The 19,039-nt window shown below is 41.7% G+C and overlaps 1 protein-coding gene across 1 annotated transcript in view; it reads right to left on the bottom strand.

Moving 5' to 3' along the window:
- Nucleotides 1-1,675: 1,675 nt before the first annotated feature.
- LOC120927201 (platelet-activating factor acetylhydrolase 2, cytoplasmic-like) overlaps nucleotides 1,676-19,039 on the bottom strand; it is a 62,076-nt gene continuing 44,712 nt past the window's right edge. Inside the window, exons 7-10 of the mRNA XM_040337714.1 lie at nucleotides 14,370-14,461; nucleotides 14,110-14,280; nucleotides 8,130-8,278; nucleotides 1,676-2,332 (exon numbers count right to left, since the gene is read on the bottom strand). Of these exons, the coding sequence (XP_040193648.1) occupies nucleotides 2,235-2,332; nucleotides 8,130-8,278; nucleotides 14,110-14,280; nucleotides 14,370-14,461 (510 nt within the window). The 3' untranslated portion in view covers nucleotides 1,676-2,234. The remainder of the gene's footprint in view (nucleotides 2,333-8,129; nucleotides 8,279-14,109; nucleotides 14,281-14,369; nucleotides 14,462-19,039) is intronic.

The raw sequence follows: 19,039 nt of genomic DNA on the forward strand, positions 1-19,039 counted from the left end.
TCTGCTTTGCTTAGCGGGGATCGCTCCGCTGATCCCCACTGAGTGAGCAGATGACAGGTCCAATCTCCGCCCACTGGGCAGAGTGGAGACGGACAAAGTCTCTCCTATGGGGAAAATCAGGTAAAAACAGACTGCCCGTCCAATGTAACCCAATCTTATCCGATCCTACAGATGGATGGAAAATGAGGTCACCATCTGTCTGGATTTGGTGCATAGTATTGGATCAGATAGCGTTGGGTGTCAGTGGACATGTCACTGCTGACATCCGCCGCTCTATAGGAGTGAATGGCTTGTCTGATTAGGTCCACCTGAAAAACTGACAGGCGGACCTGATCGGACCACCCATGTGAAAGGACCCTTCGTTTTAATTGCTAAAATTGGCACATTTTCTCTAAGGCCCCTTTCACACTGACACGTTTTTCAGGCGGTTTAGCGCTAAAAATAGCACTGCTATACCGTCTGAAAAAATCGTGCCCTGCAGTCTTCAGTGTGACTAGCAGAAAAGTCCTGCTAGCTGCATCTTTGGAGCGGTAGAGGAGCGGGGTGTTTACTGCTCCTATACCGCTCCTTCCCATTGAAATCAATAGGAAACCGCTGTAATACCACCCGCAATATGCCTCTGCAGAGGCGCATTGCGGGCGGTATTAAGCCTTTTTTCGTCCGCTAGCAGGGGTTAAAACCGCACCGCTAGAGGCCGAATATTGCGGTAAATACGATGGTATAGCGGTTTTAAAAATCGTGCCGCTATACCGCCACCACACCTCCCCTGCCACGTGTGAAATTGATTGACAATAAGTACAATTGATTGACAATATAGCAACAAAGAAGGTAATTTAATTTGATCACCTGTGTGAAAAAAGATAAATGGCCCCAGTACTTTAGGTGGTTTAGGAGCAGGGCTTTTTTTCTCAGAGAATAGGTGCTGGAACTCCCCCCTACTGAATCACTACTTGTCTCCGCCCCCTACCCACCTCTGAGTACCATCTCTTGGTTACACCCCCTACCTGCCTCCCAGTACCAGCCCCTTTTTAGAGAGCACAGAACCAAGTATAATTTTGCACCCCCTCAGCAACAATGGACTGCCCATTACAAAACACCACCCCTGCAACAATAGACCCTTATACTGCTACATCTCTCAGATCTCACATCAACAGATTTCCCAGCAGCCAGCAACAACTTTCCCCCTGCCCATCACAATAGACCATCTCAGCAACAATAGACCTCAATGCAAAAATAGATTCCCCAGCATATCCCAGTACCCCTTGCCATCACATACATTCAGTGCTGAAGGTACCAGAACTGCGTTCCCTCCACATTCCCACTGAAAAAAAAGCCCTGTTTAGGAGTGCAATGCACCTGGCAAATTATGATCATTAATAAGCTTTGCCAAAGAACATTCTACTTCCACCCCCAGATATTATATCTGTGACAAGAAATTCTGGAATGACGCCTCTACTGTACATCTTTCAGAGATCATCTCAAATTTAAAACTATAACAGTTTTGAAAACCTTTTCCTTGTGCCAAGAAAATAGTTATTCATATTAACTGCATTTTAGGATATGGCAACTTATATTCACAAATCACGGTGATTATGTGTGATTAGGTAATCAGTAAACAAATTAAATATGATTATGGAAATGAACACAAGGAATGTAAAATATATAAATGACATTCTGGGATGTGAAAAACATTTTTAAATGCGGTTTATGGCATGAAGAGTGCTAAATGATTTCTGTTTCACTATATCTGGTATCATTAAACATTTATAAATTTGGCTACATAATCACACAGCAAATGATGCTTGGTGGCATCAGTAAGCTCAGACTGAATCAGCAGGGATTTTCTGAAGTCTGATATTCTGATTGTTGTACACACAATTCCCACACATTGCATTTTTTCCCCCCCTCTTACACGTTACCTCCCCTCCCTTCACCAAGGCTTATATAATACTGTTGCACAATTGATGATGTTCCATGTTTGGCACTCACTCATCACGAGCAGCGTGTCCTCTGCTTAGGATGTAGCTGTCAGAGCAATGAATGCAGGGAGTGCACGCGGCAGCTTCTCTGGGGCATAGACCAAGGGACATTGTACTAACACAAAATCCCTGCCATATCTTTATCAACAGTGCAGCATTTATTTATTTGAATACAAGAGACTCTTATAGTGAAACAACAAAGCGCCATTCTGCTATTGTTTTCCCCAGACGCAAGGTCCAGAGAATGGCATAGTCTCACAGCTTGCTGGTGTTTACCACTGGGAAATCTAAAATGACATCAGCTTGGATCTCTTCACTTAGATTTTCCAATTTAGATGCGTTTATAGGCAGATCTGACAAAGAAAAACAACGTATTTAAATCATTGCATGCTAAAAAAAGAGAAATGCAAACAATATAAAAAAAACTAGCACATCTATCAGCCTTATTAGTAAACTGCTTATCCTAAGGGAACTAATCATTGATATTTACATTTTACAGAAATCGGACAGGTACATGTCAGCATTAAAGCGCTTGTCAACCCAAATAATAAAAAAAGATCCTGTTACCTTAAAGCATGTATAACACTACAGTACAGGTCGACACTACATTACTCATTGCTAGTTAAAGAGGAAGTAAACCCTCGGATATTTTTTTTTTTTAATAACCTGCAAGAGAAAGGCATAATGAGCTAGTATGCACAGCATAAAAAAAATTGCATTTTTTAAATTGGTTGTTAACCACCTAACCCCCGGACCATATGGCTGGTCAAAGACCAGAGCACTTTTTGCGATTCGGCAATGCGTCGCTTTAACTGACAATTGCGTGGTCGTGCAACGTGGCTCCCAAACAAAATTGGCATTTTTCCCCACAAATAGAGCTTTCTTTTGGTGGTATTTGATCACCTCTGCGGTTTTTATTTTTTATTTTTTGCGCTATAAACAAAAATAGAGCGACAATTTTGGAAAAATGAATATTTTTTACTTTTTGCTATAATAAATATTTAGGTTTAGGCCGATACGTATTCTTCTACATATTTTTCGTAAAAAAAAAATCGCAATAAGCGTTTATTGATTGGTTTGCGCAAAAGTTATAGCGTTTACAAAATAGGGGGTATTTTTATGGCATTGTTATTAATATATATTTTTTACTAGTAATGGCGGCGATCAGCGATTTTTTTTTCTGTACTGCGACATTATGGCGGACACTTCGGACACATTTTTGGGACCATTGGCATTTTTATAGCGATCAGTGCTATAAAAATGCATTGGATTACAATAAAAATTCCACTGGCAGTGAAGGGGTTAACACTAGGGGGCGGGGAAGGGGTTAAGTATGTTCCCTGTGTGTTCTAACTGTAGGGGGGTGGCCTCACTAGGGGAAATGACTGATCTTCTGTTCATATATTGTATGAACAGAAGATCAGCATTTCTCTCCCTGACAGGACCGGGAGCTGTGTGTTTACACACACAGCCCCCGGTCCTCGCTCTGTAACGAGCAATCGCGGGTGCCCGGCGGCGATCGCGCCTGCCGGGCACGCGCACGGGGGCGAGCGTCGACATTATATTACGTGCTCTCGCGCAGGGGAGCCAACCTGCTGCTGTAAAACGACAGCGGCTGGTCGGCAAGTGGTTAAAAACGATCGTGTGTAGGCTCCAGAGCACTTATTTCTGTCGGGTGGAAGAGGTAGCTGCACCCTATACGCATGAGACATAACACCAGGATCAATCACCACAATTACCCCCTTATTGGACTCCAACTGTGAAGTTGTGTTTTCTCACGCCATTTGGGATGTGTTATGAACGCACATGAACTTTGATACATATTTTTTGCACATACGTTATACGACTTTGCACTTTATATTTATATTCATAGTTATATTTATATCTATATCTGTTTGTTGGCATAATAGTAGCACATAGCACCACGCACATTCTACACGCTCAAGAGAGCTGAATATTGATATTTATTCATCTACATGCTCGAGAGATCTGGATATTGTTATTCATTTATTTATTTAAATTTTGTCTGTTGGCACAGTAGTTGCACATAGCACTACGCAATTGTACACGCTCATGAGAGCTGGATATTGCCATTTATTTATTCATTTAGTTATCTACTGTGATCTATCACGTACATCACTGCACTGGATTCAGCACTTTATTGTATCACATATAAGTTTTTAATTTTTATTAACCGAGTTTAAGGGGTTAATTATTATTTTGTGTCATCGCGTACTCATGATCAGCCCAAAGGATGGCGCCATTCAAATGGAACTTCCCCTTCATGGTGCCATTGTACGTTTAGTACGTCACCACGCTTTGCTCGAGTATTTTTTTTCATGATCGTCTGTATGCAAAGCAGGCTTGAGAGGAATCACATGGTGAAAAACGTTGTTATTTTCAATGACATGAAAAACGATCGTGTGTACGTGGCATTAAAGCATTTTTTAACCCCCCAAAAAAAGAAAAAGATCCTGTTCCCTTAAAGCATGTTATGCAGCACAGTGCTTGTGCTTTGTAATTTGGCCCCCTGTATCACCTAAAAAACCTGTCTGATCTTGCCTGGCTATACCCCCCCCCCTGTAAATTGACCACAGTTTATCATTGCTGCTGAGCCCCTGACACTGTGGTTAGTTTCCGTGTCTCCGTCATCCGCAGCCTTGCTCTGTCCTATGTGCTCTCTCCCCCTCCCCTGCCTGCCTGTCTGTTCATGTCAGAGCCCTCCCCTCCTGCTGCTCAAATAACTTTTCTGGTCTTATATAATTCTCGTAGAAGTGGTGTATCTGGATTTTGCAAAAGCATTTGACACAGTTTCCCATAAATGTTTACTGTACAAAATAAGGTCTGTTGGCATGGACCATAGGGTGAGTATATGGATTAAAAGGGTGACTACAAGGGTGAGTTCAGAGGGTGGTGATAAATGGGGATTACTCGGAATGGTTAGGGGTGGATAGTGGGGTCCCCCAGGGTTCTGCGCTGGGACCAATTTAATTTGTTCATAAACAACCTGGAGGATGGGGTAAGCAGTGCAATCTCTTAATACTAAGCCAAGCAGGGCAATAACTTCTCCGCAGGATGTGGAAACCTTGCAAAAAGATCAGAACAAATTAATGGGGTGGGCAACTACATGGCAAATGAGGTTTAATGTAGAAAGATTTTAAATAATGCATTTGGGTGGCACAAATATGAATACAATGTATACACTGGGGGAAGAACCTCTGGGGGAATCTAGGATGGAAAAGGACCTGGGGTCCTAGTAGATAGGCTCAGCAATGGCATGCAATGGCAAGCTGCTGCTAACAGAGCAAATAGAATATTGCCATGCATTAAAAAGGGGAATAACTCCAGAGATAAAACATGATAATTCTCCCACTCTACAAGACTCTGGCCTGGCCGCACCTAGAGTACGCTGTCCAGTTCTAGGCACCAGTCCTCAGGAAGGTTGTACTGGAAATGGAGCGAGTACAAAGAAGGGCAACAAAGCTAATAAAGGGTCTGGGAGGATATTAGTTATGAGGAAAGGTTGCGAGCACTGAACTTATTCTCTCTGGAGAAGAGATGCTTGACAGGGGATATGATTTCAATTTACAAATACCGGTGACCCCACAATAAGTATAAAACTTTTTTGCAGAAGGGAGTTTAACAAGACACATGGCCACTCTTTAAAATTAGAAAAAAAGAGATTTAACCTTAAACTACGTAGAGGGTTCTTTACTGTAAGAGCGGCAAGGATGTGGAATTCCCTTCCACAGGCGGTAGTCTCAGCGAGGAGCATAAATAGTTTCAAGAAACTATTAGATAAGCACCTGAACGACCACAAGATACAGGGATAAATAATAACCATATCCATATATACAACATATAAATCACACACATAGGTTGGACTTGATGGACTTGTGTCTTTTTTCAATCTCACCTACTATGTAACTATATGTAACTAATAACAGGAGCTCCTGTCTCTGTGTGTTATAAATAAAAATGTCCCCTTTAATGTATTTCAGAGAGGTTCTCCATTATCACGTGACCAGCCGACTCTCTTTCTCCTCCCAAGTGACGTCAGTGGGGGAATCTCGGCCGTGCCCATTGCATCTGTCAGCCAAGCAGAGGAGAGAGCTGGCTGGTCATGTGATTCCCGGGAGCCGCTCTAAAATACGGTAAAGGAGACATTTTTTTCTAAAACACAGAGACAGGGGCACTTGTCATTAGGGAACAAGGAGGATTATATGAAGTAGTGAAAGCGGGTTAACAACCACTTTAACAAATCCTATTATTAATATAGTTAAAAAATATATACATTTTGTATTCCAAGGATCCTCCTAAGAATGCACTCCACGATGCAGGAGGAATTCTTGCAGGGTTTTGAGTGCCAAGCTTTCCTGGGAGGCAGCAGTAAGGTACAGTTTTTGTTTTTCCTTCAAAAGCTTTCATCTTCCACTGTTTTTTATTTGGTGAATGGGCGCCCCAAAAAAGCAGGCCTTATGTTTCGATTCAAGGTCTGTGTTAATGTAATAATTCTCACTCACCAAGTATGTCTCATAGTGGTACCTTAAAGTGGATGTAAACCCACTCTCATCCTTTCTAAACTACTGCCAGTGCTGATCTATAAGGATATAGATGCCTCCTGCATGTATCCTTACTTGTGAAATGTCTCCCCTCTATCTGTTATAAGACCCGAAAAACTTCAGATTCTGTGGGTGGGTCTGTTGTCTGGAGTTCGGTAGGTGGAGTCATGATGTCAGTAGACTCCCCGTCCTCCTCTACACTCCCCTTGTCAACATGCATTTTCTCTTGTGTATTCCTTACACTAAATTCTGCTATGATCACTAACATCCAGTCAAAATCCAGAAAAGTAACCACAGGACTTCAGAAAAAGAGTGGGGGTGGGAATTAAAAAAGAATGCTTGTCTCCTGGCTAGTGCATGAGATATGTAAATAACCTGATGTTGCAACTGTGATCAGGTGACCTCAGACACACACACTGCAATTCTGCCCAGCTCTCACTAGATACATCTAACCTGAATCAGATCACTTGTCTGTGTATATTCTGCTTTCTGTTCTGTGTTTTCACTGCAATATACATGCATTTCCTCGTCACACTGAACTGTGGATCACACCCCATGATGAGGAAGGGAGAGGAGGGGAGGAGAGAGGGATGTGAATTGTGAACTTTTTACACAGGATGTGCCTCTGTCTCAGGCATGAGATATGTAAATAACCTGTCACTCACAGCAAGGGGGCGGAACGGACTAGGGTTTTTCTTTCTAAGTCCGTTTTATTTCACTGAACAATAAAAGAGGATTGCTCAGAGCTGGATTAACTCTGTGTGGCAGAGACTCTACATTGTGAGATCAAAAAAGAAAAAAGGGTTTACATCCACTTTAATGATGTGTAAAATGCACTTCTTTTCCCAAAATTGACATTTTGGGCCAGATCCACGAAGCAGTTACGCTGACGTATCTATTGATACGCTGCGTAACTTCTAGGTTGCTCCGGCATATCTTTGTTTTGTATCCACAAAACAAGATATCTTAGTACGCCGTCGGATCTAAGGTGCATATTTACGCTGGCCGCTAGGTGGCGCTTCCGTCGATTTCCGCGTCGAGTATGCAAATTAGCTAAATACGCTGTAAGTTACGGCGGCGTAGTGTATCTGAGATACACTACGCCGGACGTAAAGAAGCGCCGCGATACGTGGATCTGGCCCTTTAACTTTTTATCAAGAAAGGCAAACTTTTAAGCATAGAATAATGCTTACCTCAATTTTTTGAGACGGCTTTTTTTTTCTTTTTTTGGTTGTCATTTTATTCGTCACAGTTTATTTTTTGCTATATAAAAACGCAAAAAAAAAAATAGTTTCTGCTATTAAATGTTGTAAATAAAAAATCTTTCTTCATAAATTTAGGCCAAAATTTATTTTGCTACATATCTTTGACAAAAATAACCAAAATCAGTATATAATATTTAGTCTGTGTGAAATTATTATTATTATTTTTTTTTTTAATTGGTTACTCCTGATCTACTGACAGCCTAATTTCTTTAAGCCCTAAATGCCAGAATAGTATGAATACACCCCCCCTTCCAAAAAATTGTGGAAAGCAGACACCCCAATACTACAAGTCACTGATCTTGTCAATCTCGTCAGCCTCTTACCTAGGTGCTTGCTGAGAAAGTGCAGTGATAAAATAACAGAAATCTTCAGGCAAGTTTTTGGATCCATTGTCCCTTGTGAGTCCAGAATTTTATTTGCCAGAAAACCACTCAGGAAAGCCAAATCAGTCTGGCTGCTATGGACACAGCCTCTAGGGAAAAAAAAACATAACATCAATATTTGTATTTCTCTCCATCCAGTCCTAAGATTTACACAAGGCATTACAGTGTTTTCTGGCAGTGGAGAACAGGTAAAACTGACATGTCTTGTCCCTCCCCAGCCTGTGACAGTAAAAGGAGAAGCAACAGACTGATGAGTTTATCTCTCTGACACTCTGCTTTCTCCTCCTACCATTACGCTATGGGCATTGCAGCACGACTGGCTACTTGTGCTGCGTCTCCCGCTACAAGACTGAGTTTTTTTTAAATATATTAAAGGATGAATAAAGCGATGCAATAATATTTGCCTTTTATATCTGCCTGGAGTTCATGATAAACTTTAAAAAAAAAAAAAGATTTTTCATAAAGTTTATATGTGTGTGTTTTACAAATATCCATTATATAGGATGCCCATTGCACTGCAATAAAAGAGCACAGCACTAATGGTTTTCTTTAAAACACTCTTTCTCTAACTGAAATATCAAAGCCATAGAGAAGGAGAGAGCGAGGAAGATAAGACACTGCTCTAATACATTCAGTTGCATGTTGAAATTTCCGCTTGAGCTACTGAGCTCTGTACACGACAGCCTCCAACAAAGCAGATAAGGAGAGTTTGAAAAAACTTGTGAAACCATGCCTAGAATATTTTAGCCTGGATTATAGTGATACAGATATTGCTGACATTTTTGGTGAAGATCTGAATGGTATTATACACAGTTGTTTAGGACAAAATTTGAATAAGTAGAAAACACTGCCCCACACTTGATATGCAGCCTGTAATCTATCTTGGCTGATTCCCTGTTACAGTGATTTTTCACACAATGATCATGGACCATACTTGAACCGATAGATAACACTGTCACGTATTGAATATACAGCGCACAATTTATCTTATTGATCTGTGGTGCTTTGCCATATGCATGGGTTATAATATTTATTGCTGTATGAGTCACTATATGAATCATACATACTCTAAATATTTAGCATACAAATAATGGGAGAGCTATAACTCCCTGTGAGGACTCTGATTAAAGTGATTGTAAAGTCTATGCATTAAGATAAAAAGCCTTCTGTGTACAGCAGCCCCCCTCAGGCCCCTAACACTTACCTGAGGTCCCTCTCTGTCTAACTTTACTGTTGTCTCATTTTCTAATTAAAAAAATAGTTTTTAATAGTCTTTTCTAAAAAAAAGCGCACTTGTAGGACCGCTGCGCACATACGTTGTGACAAAAAGTATTACAACAACCGCCATTTTATTCTCTAGGGTGTTAGAAAAAAAATATATATAATGTTTGGGGGTTCTAAGTAATTTTCTAGCAAAAAAAATGTTTTTAACTTGTAAACACCAAATCTCAGAAAGAGTCTTGGTCCTTAAGTGTTTAAAGCCGATTAAACAGCACAGTGCTTGTGCTGTGTAATCTGCCCCCCTCTAAATTGTAAAAAACGAAATCTGCCACTTACTGCATCCCCTCTCTAAACAGACCATGATAACCAGGGCTGCTCCACCCTGATCACTGTGGTCAAAGTGCGTCATACGCTGCCCTCGCTCTCCTTTCGCCCCCCTCACCCCATCTTTCCTGCCTTTCAGTGCCCTCTCTGTTTGTTTCCGCCCCGCCACTATTATTGAAAATTAAAAACCTAAAATTGTCACTACCAGAATTCTCTATTAGAGGCTGGCATACAACACTGTAAATCCTTTGTAAAAACGAGCAGTGTAAATAGTTATTTAGAGCTGTGTTCAGGCCGGCCACGTGACTTGCGACCGTTTTTTTTAGCTCTGAGACACGTGATCTGCCAGCACTCATATGGCTATTTCCCAAAGACAACCTCTGGCTATGATGATGAGCATTTGCACTCAACTTCTTTGGTCGACCATGGCGAGGCCTGTTCTGAGTAGAACTTGTCCTGTTAAACAGGAACCTGTCCTGTATAGCCTAGGTCAAAATAAAAAAATATTTATGTAGAGCAACAATTCATTTTTTTCAGATCCTCAGAGCGTTCTTTGCCATGTTGAAATTCCAGTGACCGGTATAAGAGAATGAGAGCGATAACACCAAATTTAACATACCTGCTCCCCATTCACACCTGAGACCTTGTAACACTAATGAGTCACATGACACTGGGGAGGCAAAATGGTTAATTGGCCCAATTTGGACATTTTCACTAAGGGGTGTACTCACTTTTGTTGCCAGTGGTTTAGACATTAATGCCTGTGTGTTGAGTTATTTGAGGGGACAGCAAATTTACACTGTTATACAAGCTGTACACTCACCACTTTACATTGTAGCAAAGTGTAATTTCTTCAGCGTTGTCACATAAAAAGGTATAATAAAATATTTTTAAAAATGTGAGGTGTTTACTCACTCTTGTTAGATACTGGGCCAGATTCTCAAAAGAGATACGACGGTGTATCTCCAGATACACCGTTGTATCTCTGTTTCTGAGCCCGGGTATCTAATCAAGTGATTCTTATAATCATTTACGCATAGATACGGCGTAGATCCGACTGGCGTAAGTCACTTACACCGTCGGATCTTAGATGTAATTCCACGCTGGCCGCTAGATGGCGTTTACGACGATTTCTCATTTGTCTATGCAAATGAGCCTGAAACGCCGATTCCCGAACATTTTTGCGCCGCCTTGTCGTCGTTTACGTCGTTTCCGTAAGCGTAAACTTACCCCTGCTATATGAGGGGTAATTTTACGAAGGTCCGTCGTATGCCATGTTAAGTATGGCGTCGGGACAGCGTCGTCTTTTTCCGTCGTTTTACTAAGTCGTTCGCGAATAGGGCTTTACGTAAATGACGCTCACGTCGGCTTCATTGACGTTTTCCATCGTGAGCTGGAGTATGCGCACTGGGCTATTTTTACGGCCGGCGAATGCGCAGTTCGATCGGCGCGGGGGTGTGCTTAATTTAAATACAAGCCGCCCCCTTTGAATAACGCGGCCTTACGCCGGGCCATTTACACTACGGCGCCGCAAATTACGGAGCAAGTGCTTTGAGAATACGGCACTTGCTCCAGTAAATTGCGGCGGCGTGGTGTAAATGGCTTACGCTACGCCGCCACGGATTCTACGAGAATCTGGCCCCCTGTATATAGTGCTCTCTGCATGGAACTATTTATTTGAAACTTACAATAATAGCACTATAACCCAGTGCCAGGTTCATTCTAGACAACACAGAAATGGCCACGGGTGATGTCACATGATTCCTTCTGTTCCACAATGCATTACGTCCCAAGGAATCACGTATAACACCCACCTATTTATGTTCTCGACCAGTGCGCTTTGGATGTCAGAGGTTTCCACACGCAATCAATTACTATGGAAACGATGCACACATCTTGCACAGCCAGGAGGTCACTTCCTTTATTTACGTGTTACCTTAGAAACCCCTCACTCTCCCAGCACAGTCATTTGTCTTAAACGTAAGCAGACTTCCTGGCTGTGCTGGGCGAGTGAGGGGTTTCTAAGGTAACATGTAAATAAAGGATTTTCCATAGTAATTTATTGCCTGTGGAAACCTCTTACATCCAAAGCGCACTGGCCGAGAACATAAATAGGCAGGTGTTATACGTGATTCCGTATTCGCTGACAAAGTCCCGCCCCTTGGGACGTAACGTGTACGGAATGGAAGGAATCACGGGACGTCACCCGCGGCCATCACGATGTACGATTGTACGTTTTTACTTCTGATCTTTCAAATAAATAGTTTCATGCGGAGAGCACTATATATCTCTTTTTATTTTATGTAACATGCCATTTGGAGTTCCGGTTTATTGAGGAGAATCGGACCATTAGAGACATATCTATATATTCATGCTGCTTTTCTTGGTTGTTCGCTCTGAGATGGATTGACTATATTGATGAGGATTCCAAGTGTTTCACTCTTTAACCACTTGCTTACTGGGCACGTATACCCCCTTCCTGCCCAGGCGAAATTTCAGCTTCTGGCACTGCGTCGCTTTAACGCACAATTGCGCGGTCGTGCGACGTGGCTCCCAAACAAAATTTACGTCCTTTTTTTTCCACAAATAGAGCTTTCTTTTGGTGGTATTTGATCACCTCTGCGGTTTTTATTTTTTGTGCTATAAACAAAAAAAGAGCGACACTTTTGAAAAAAAAAAACACGTTTTTACTTTTTGCTATAATAAATATCCCATTTAAAAAAAAAAAATTCTCAGTTTAGGACGATACGTATTCTTCTTCCTATTTTTGGTTAAAAAAAAAAAAATCGCAATAAGCGTATAGTGACTGGTTTGCGCAAAAGTTATAGCGCCTACAAAATAGGGGACATAATTATAATTTTTTTTTATTATATTTTATTTACTATTAATGGCGTTGATCTGTGATTTTTATTGGGACTGCGACATTATGGCGGACGCACCGGACACTTTTGACAAATTTTTGGGACCATTCACACTTATACAGCGATCAGTGCTATAAATATGCACTAATTACTGTATAAATGTGACTGGCAGTGAAGGGGTTAACATTAGGGGCGAGGAAGGGGCTAAATGTGTAACCTGGGAGTGATTCTTACTGTGGGGGGAGGGGACTGACTGGGGGAGGTGACCGATCTGTGTCCCTATGTACAAGGGACACAGCATCGGTCTCCTCTCCCTTATAGGACGTGGAGCTCTGTGTTTATACACAGAGCTCCACGTCCCTGCTCAGTTACTGGGCAATCGCGGGTGCCCAGGGGCCATCGGGCATGCGCATCGTGTTCCCAGTAACACGACGGGTGCACGCTAGCGGCTGTGAAAGACAAGGACGTCATGTGACGTCCTGTCAGAACAATAGGACTATCGTGCCGCCGTCAATTGACAGCGGCCAGTAGTGTAGTGGTTAAGGGAAAGCGCATTTGACCCATCGGTTAGGGGTCTAAATTATGAGGTGAGCTGCTAGCGATATCTATGGTAGAGGCTCTGTATGTTTTTCACCTGTATGAATGCAATATAACATGTGGACACCCTATGAGAACTTGTTTACTTTGTTTTATGAACTTTTATATTTTATTTTCCTTGTGTGTTATTCATTGTTCACAGCTCTGCACCTATTCCTTTTTATCTATTGGATTCGAATATTTCTGAGATTGGCAAAATATCTCAGACTTCTGTGTTAGGGATCAGTGAAAAGACTGTCTTTCACATGAAAATTTGAAGCCAACAGTCTAAGTACCTGTGTCAACAAGCTTTTGTTTACTTTAAGTGAGTTTTCCATTCCCTTACAAGTCTAAGTCTTCATTTCCACTGGCGTTTTTACAGCCACTTTTCTGAGCGTTTTTTACAGCTTAAAAACGCCTGTCCATGTTATTCTATGGCATCATGCCCACATAGGCGTTTTTGAGCTGCAAATGGCATAGGCGTTTTTGAGCTGTAAAAAAAACGCAGGACCAGGGCGTTCTGAAGCTCCAGAGTAGAGCTGTAAAAACGCCAGACGTTAAAAAACGCTCAAAAACGCGCGTAAACGCTCAAAAACGCTTTTTTTTTTTTGCAAAATAAACATAGACAGGCGTATTTAAGCTGTAAAAAAGGCTAACAACAGTGGCTGTAAAAACGCCAGTGGAAATGAAGCCTAAAGAAATGAAAAACCAACTTGAAGCAGGTCAATTGCAGGTCATATCCACCGGTCAATGAAAACAGAATAATTTCAGAACCGTCTCCAATAGATGCAAGTAACACAAACACAAAAGCCGCCAATGCAGGCCTAACAAAAGTCAGTTGACCTAAATCAGAAAAGCAACCAATCATATTTCAAATGTTCTAGCAAGTGGACAGATGTGAGGCTAAGGAAAGTTTAACCACTACCCGTGAAACATACTTCACTGTCAAATACTTCAGCTCTGCTCCTGCTGAATTTAGCCTCATAATTTTCTTGATACTTTGGTTTGTCTGGAAGGTTTCAGTGTTGATAGATAAAATTGGCTTTTGAATGTGCTGGTAACAAGTGTCTTCAAGGGGAAACATCCAGGCATCTAATACTACTGCACACCTAAAAGTATCAGACATATTATTAATAGCGTATTTACAGATTACATATTATATATATATATATTTTATTTATATAACTTAATTACTTGCCTGAAAATATCATCCTTCATCAGGCTCAGCAATGCTGTTGCTCCTCCGAAGGAATGACCCATAATAGCCACTCTGTTAAAGTCTATCCTGCCCTAACAAAAAACATTAAGCAATATGAATATTGTGGAAGAGCATAAGCCAAAGAAGAATGAACACATAGCAGAGACATATGGGTTATTCAATTATTCATTAAACAACGCAAGGTGAAAAGCACACTAAGGGGTGTATTCATCCTTTGAAACTGTATGTACATTTATTATGTGGGAATTGGGGAAAAACTAATGTTCTCAGGGTATTTTCTCTCCAGTTCGAATGTTCTTCATTCATAATGAAAGAGCGGTTTGGGAAAAACTGCATTATGATAACTGGATGGAGCTGGTGATCATAGGAAATAAATACTTATTCACCTGCTTGTTACCACTAGTGGCTATAATGCTTTATTTTCCCAAACCACTCATTTGAATGTAGAACATTTAGAAAAAGGCCTGAGACCATACATTTTTGAGAACATAAATTTTTGCCTCTCTTTACACTGAATGTATGTAAAGCAGTCTTTTATTCACAGCTTGTAAAACTATTATATTATATTGAAAGTAAGCCGGGGCACCAACACAGGGAATATTGACCTGGTCTCTTTATAAAACCATTTACATTAAATCAGACATGTCCTCTAAAATTTGGAATTCGTTTTTGTCATCTTACACGGCTAAACCCTATAAAAAAAAATTGCAAAAGTAAATTACCGTATATACTCGTACCAAAGTTTGAGTAAAGACTCAGTTAATGTTATTTAGTATTTAGATAAAATAGTACCATCATCCATAAAGATTCTAGAAAAAATGGCGTAGACAAGCAGGGGGAGGTGGCTGCTAGTACCTCATACGCCCATAAATGGCTGCCTAGAGAAGTGATTGGACTTTCTCGTGTCATGGATATGCAATAAAGTCTGTCAGCTTACCTGTCTCATGTGTTCATTAGAGGCCTGACCCTCTTTCTGGCTGTCTTTTATCACCTTCCTCCCTGTATGGCCCCACCCAGGCCATCTCAGGAAGTCTATATTAACTGTTGCACTACAGGTCTGCAGTGCTGCTCAACCGTGTTGTTAGCTTAACTTCCTGTCTGCAGTGTGCTACGATTACCTTCCTGTGTACCGTTTTTGGCTTGTCCCTGACTTCTCCTGTTTGCCTGTGACCCTGAACTTTTGCCTGGCTCTCGGTTACCCTTGTCTGCCTGTTACACTGACCTTGTTTTACCCATCACTATCCCTTGTCCTGCTTGCTGCTTCCCCTCTCTCCCTGCAGAGTGTGACCTAGGGGATCCCAGGGGTCGCGACCTGGATCCAGCTGCGGCGAGGGCCATCCTCACCACTAGAGGCTCTGGTGAACACAAAGCTGGGTCTTAGACTCCACGCCCTGGACGATCTTGGGTTTGCGCTTCCTCTCTGATAGCAGCAGCCGGTTATAGGGTTCACTACCCTGTGGTGCATCCCTGACCCCAACGGGGTGCACTTGTCATCTGGCCACAGGTGACCTACCATCTCGGTACTGATGACAACACAAAATAGCAAAATAAAGTAAAATAATTTATTATACATAAATCTATACAAATGCTAAAAAGAACACTTGAGCCAAGCCCCACAATACAAACAGTAGATATAACTGACGGACATCACTTCAAATGATTATTTTACTTTATTTTGCTATTGTGTGTTGTCATCAGTACTGAAAAAGTCCAATCACTTCTCTAGGCAACCATTTATGGGCGTAGGAGGTACTAGAACCATATATACTCGAGTATAAGCCGACCCGAATATAAGCCGAGGCACCTAATTTTACCACAAAAAACTGGGAAAGCGTATTGACTCGAGTATAAGCCTAAGGTGTCCATCTGCATGCCTCACCGTGCCTTACTTTGCCTCATTGTGTCCATGTCCATTCCTCACTGTGTCCATGCCTCACTGTGCCCATGACTAAACTGACGTTTAACATGGGAGTCTATGGAAGGGGTGCCCGGCTTTGAAAAATCGGTGCACTCCAGCCGTAGATCCCCCAGACAACAAACTTGCACACTTGTGGGGCTACATGTGTGCCAAGTTTGGGGTTCAGGGGACCTACGGCCGGCCGGTACTGAGTCCCCAAAGTCCAGGAGATCAGGCGCAAAAGGTGACTCGAGTATAAGCCGAGTGGGGCATTTTCAGCACAAAAAAAATGTGCTGAAAAACTTGGCTTATACTCGAGTATATACGGTTCTTAAAAAAAGTAGATTAAAGAGTAATGCCCTGGATGTGATTTATCGGTAAACTGAATATCAATGAAATAAAGATAACTGAGATATATGAATAGATTTGGATAGAAGATTCTTTATGTACATTATAGAGAAAAAAATAAGTCAATTTCCTAACATGACTGATTTTTTATCATTTCCAATATACTAAGGTAAATCCGGCAGGTTCAGCAGGGACCGGCCAAGATGCAATCCATCTTTGGGCAGGCTGACTGGATTGATTTGGGTATAACCAGCCTGTCACATTTTTTACATGTGATTACTGCAGCTATATCTGCCAGCAGTAATCATTGTGTTCTGCCAGCTAGGAAGGCCCCCTGTGCCCACCTGACGACAGAACACAATAGCGCTGTGGGAGGCATTCCACTGACACTAGTCAGTGTTGATGGGGGAATCAAGTGATTTTCTTTCCTTCCAAGGGGTGTGGAAGGGAAGAAAATGAGGTGATCTATGAACACAGCTCCTGAGTGAGCATTTTTTGGCTTACCACCCATGTTGGCCTTCCCGGAGGCTCTATCAAGCCTTGACTTTACCTCTCAGGTCTGTGTACTGAAACCAGTTTGACCCAGGGCGTTGTTCCCGATATCATCCTACAATTTCCTGGGTTCTTAAAAACATGTACTGGATTTTGGTGTTACCCAGATCTACCCCCCTCTGCAGAGCACAGAATTTTTTTGGGGACTTTATTCTCTGAATTATTTTCAGTTTATTGTGTAAGGCCTACTTGGTTGTTAAGTGGATGGCCTAGTCAAGTCCACTGTTACTGTTAATGGTACTGACTTTATTGCTTGTTATATATTTTCATTGTCAAAACACTTTTTTTCAATAAAAATACTTTGGAACAAAAGGAGGGTCTCTCAGAGGGACATATATTTCACTGTGAGCCATAGATCCTGGAGGGTGGGAAGGGGTCACTGTGAAGTGATTCGAGTGACAGCATTTAGTGGCACATTATTATCACTGAATGGCAACGATTTCCAACAATAAAGAAGCACATTCAACAGAAAAAACATGTCCTTACAGGATGCCTCAAACTTACAAGCTGACCTCAATGAACGGTTTAATTTGCCATTTTATGGCAAATTAAGTTTAATGTTGATAATTGTACAGTAATACACTTGGGGGCTAAGAATATGCATGCACCTTACATACTAGGGGGAGTACAACTGGGGGAATCAATGGTGGAGAAGGATCTGGGTGTTCTGGTTGTCTATAAGCTTAATAATAGCATGCAATACCAAGCTCCGGTTTCCAAAGCTAGCAAAGTATTTTCTTGTATTAACCACTTGTCGTCCAGCCGCCGCAGTGGTACTGGTACGGCGCTTAATTTAATGAGATAGAGCCAACTCTCCACAGAGAGGCAGAGTGGGGATCTGTCTTTGTAAACAAAGCAGATCCCCATTCTGTCAAGGGAGTACGGTGTGATCGTCTGTCCCTAGTGATTAGTAACAGTGATCTCTCTGTACTCCCAGTCAGTCCACTCCCCCCCCCCACAGTTATAAACACCTCCAGAGGACACACTTAACCCCTTGATTGCCCCCTAGTGTTAACCCCTTCCCTGCCAGTGTCATTTACACAGTAATCAGTGCATTATTATAGCACTAATCACTGTATAAATGTCACTGGTCCCAAAAAAGTGTCAAAGTGTCCGATCTGTCTGCCGCATTGTCGCAGTAAAAATCGCTGATCACCGACATTACTAGTAAAAAAAAAAAAGAATAATAAGAAAAGTGCCATAAATCTATCCCCATTTTGTAGACACAATAACTTTCGCGCAAACCAATCAAAATACGCAGAATACATATCGGCCTAAACTGATGAAGAAATTATTTTTTTTACTTTTTTTGGGGGGATATTTATTATAGCAAAAAGTACAAGATATACGCGAAAAATAAAAACCGCAGAGGTGATTAAAAAAAGACAATTTGGTTTGGGTAAAACATTGCATGACCGCGCAATTGTCAGTTAAAGCAACGCAGTGCCGTATCGCAAAAAAATGGCCTGGTCATTAAGGAGGTAAATCCTTCCGGGGCTGAAGTGGTTAAGAAAGGTATAGACTCCAGAAAGAGATAGAGATAATAATTTTTCCCATGTACAAATCATTAGTAAGGCTACTTTCACATTGGGGCCACGTTAGTGCTAAAGCGCAGCTCATTTTAGCGGCGTTTTAGTGCTGTTTAAGTGCCGCTTTTTGGCTACTAGTGGGGCGTTTTAACACCCACCAGTCGCCGAAGAAGGCGTTAAAAACTCCCCTTTTGCGGGGCTTTTGAAGCGCCTGAAAAGGCGATTTGGAAAGCGCTGCCCATGCATTCCAATGGGCAGGGGTGGTGTGGGAGCGCCACCCCTGCTTTCACACTCGGGAGGCATGGGAAGCAGTTTTCAGGCAT

This window comes from Rana temporaria, chromosome 2 (genome assembly GCF_905171775.1).
Source record: "Rana temporaria chromosome 2, aRanTem1.1, whole genome shotgun sequence".
NCBI classification, from domain to species: domain Eukaryota; kingdom Metazoa; phylum Chordata; class Amphibia; order Anura; family Ranidae; genus Rana; species Rana temporaria.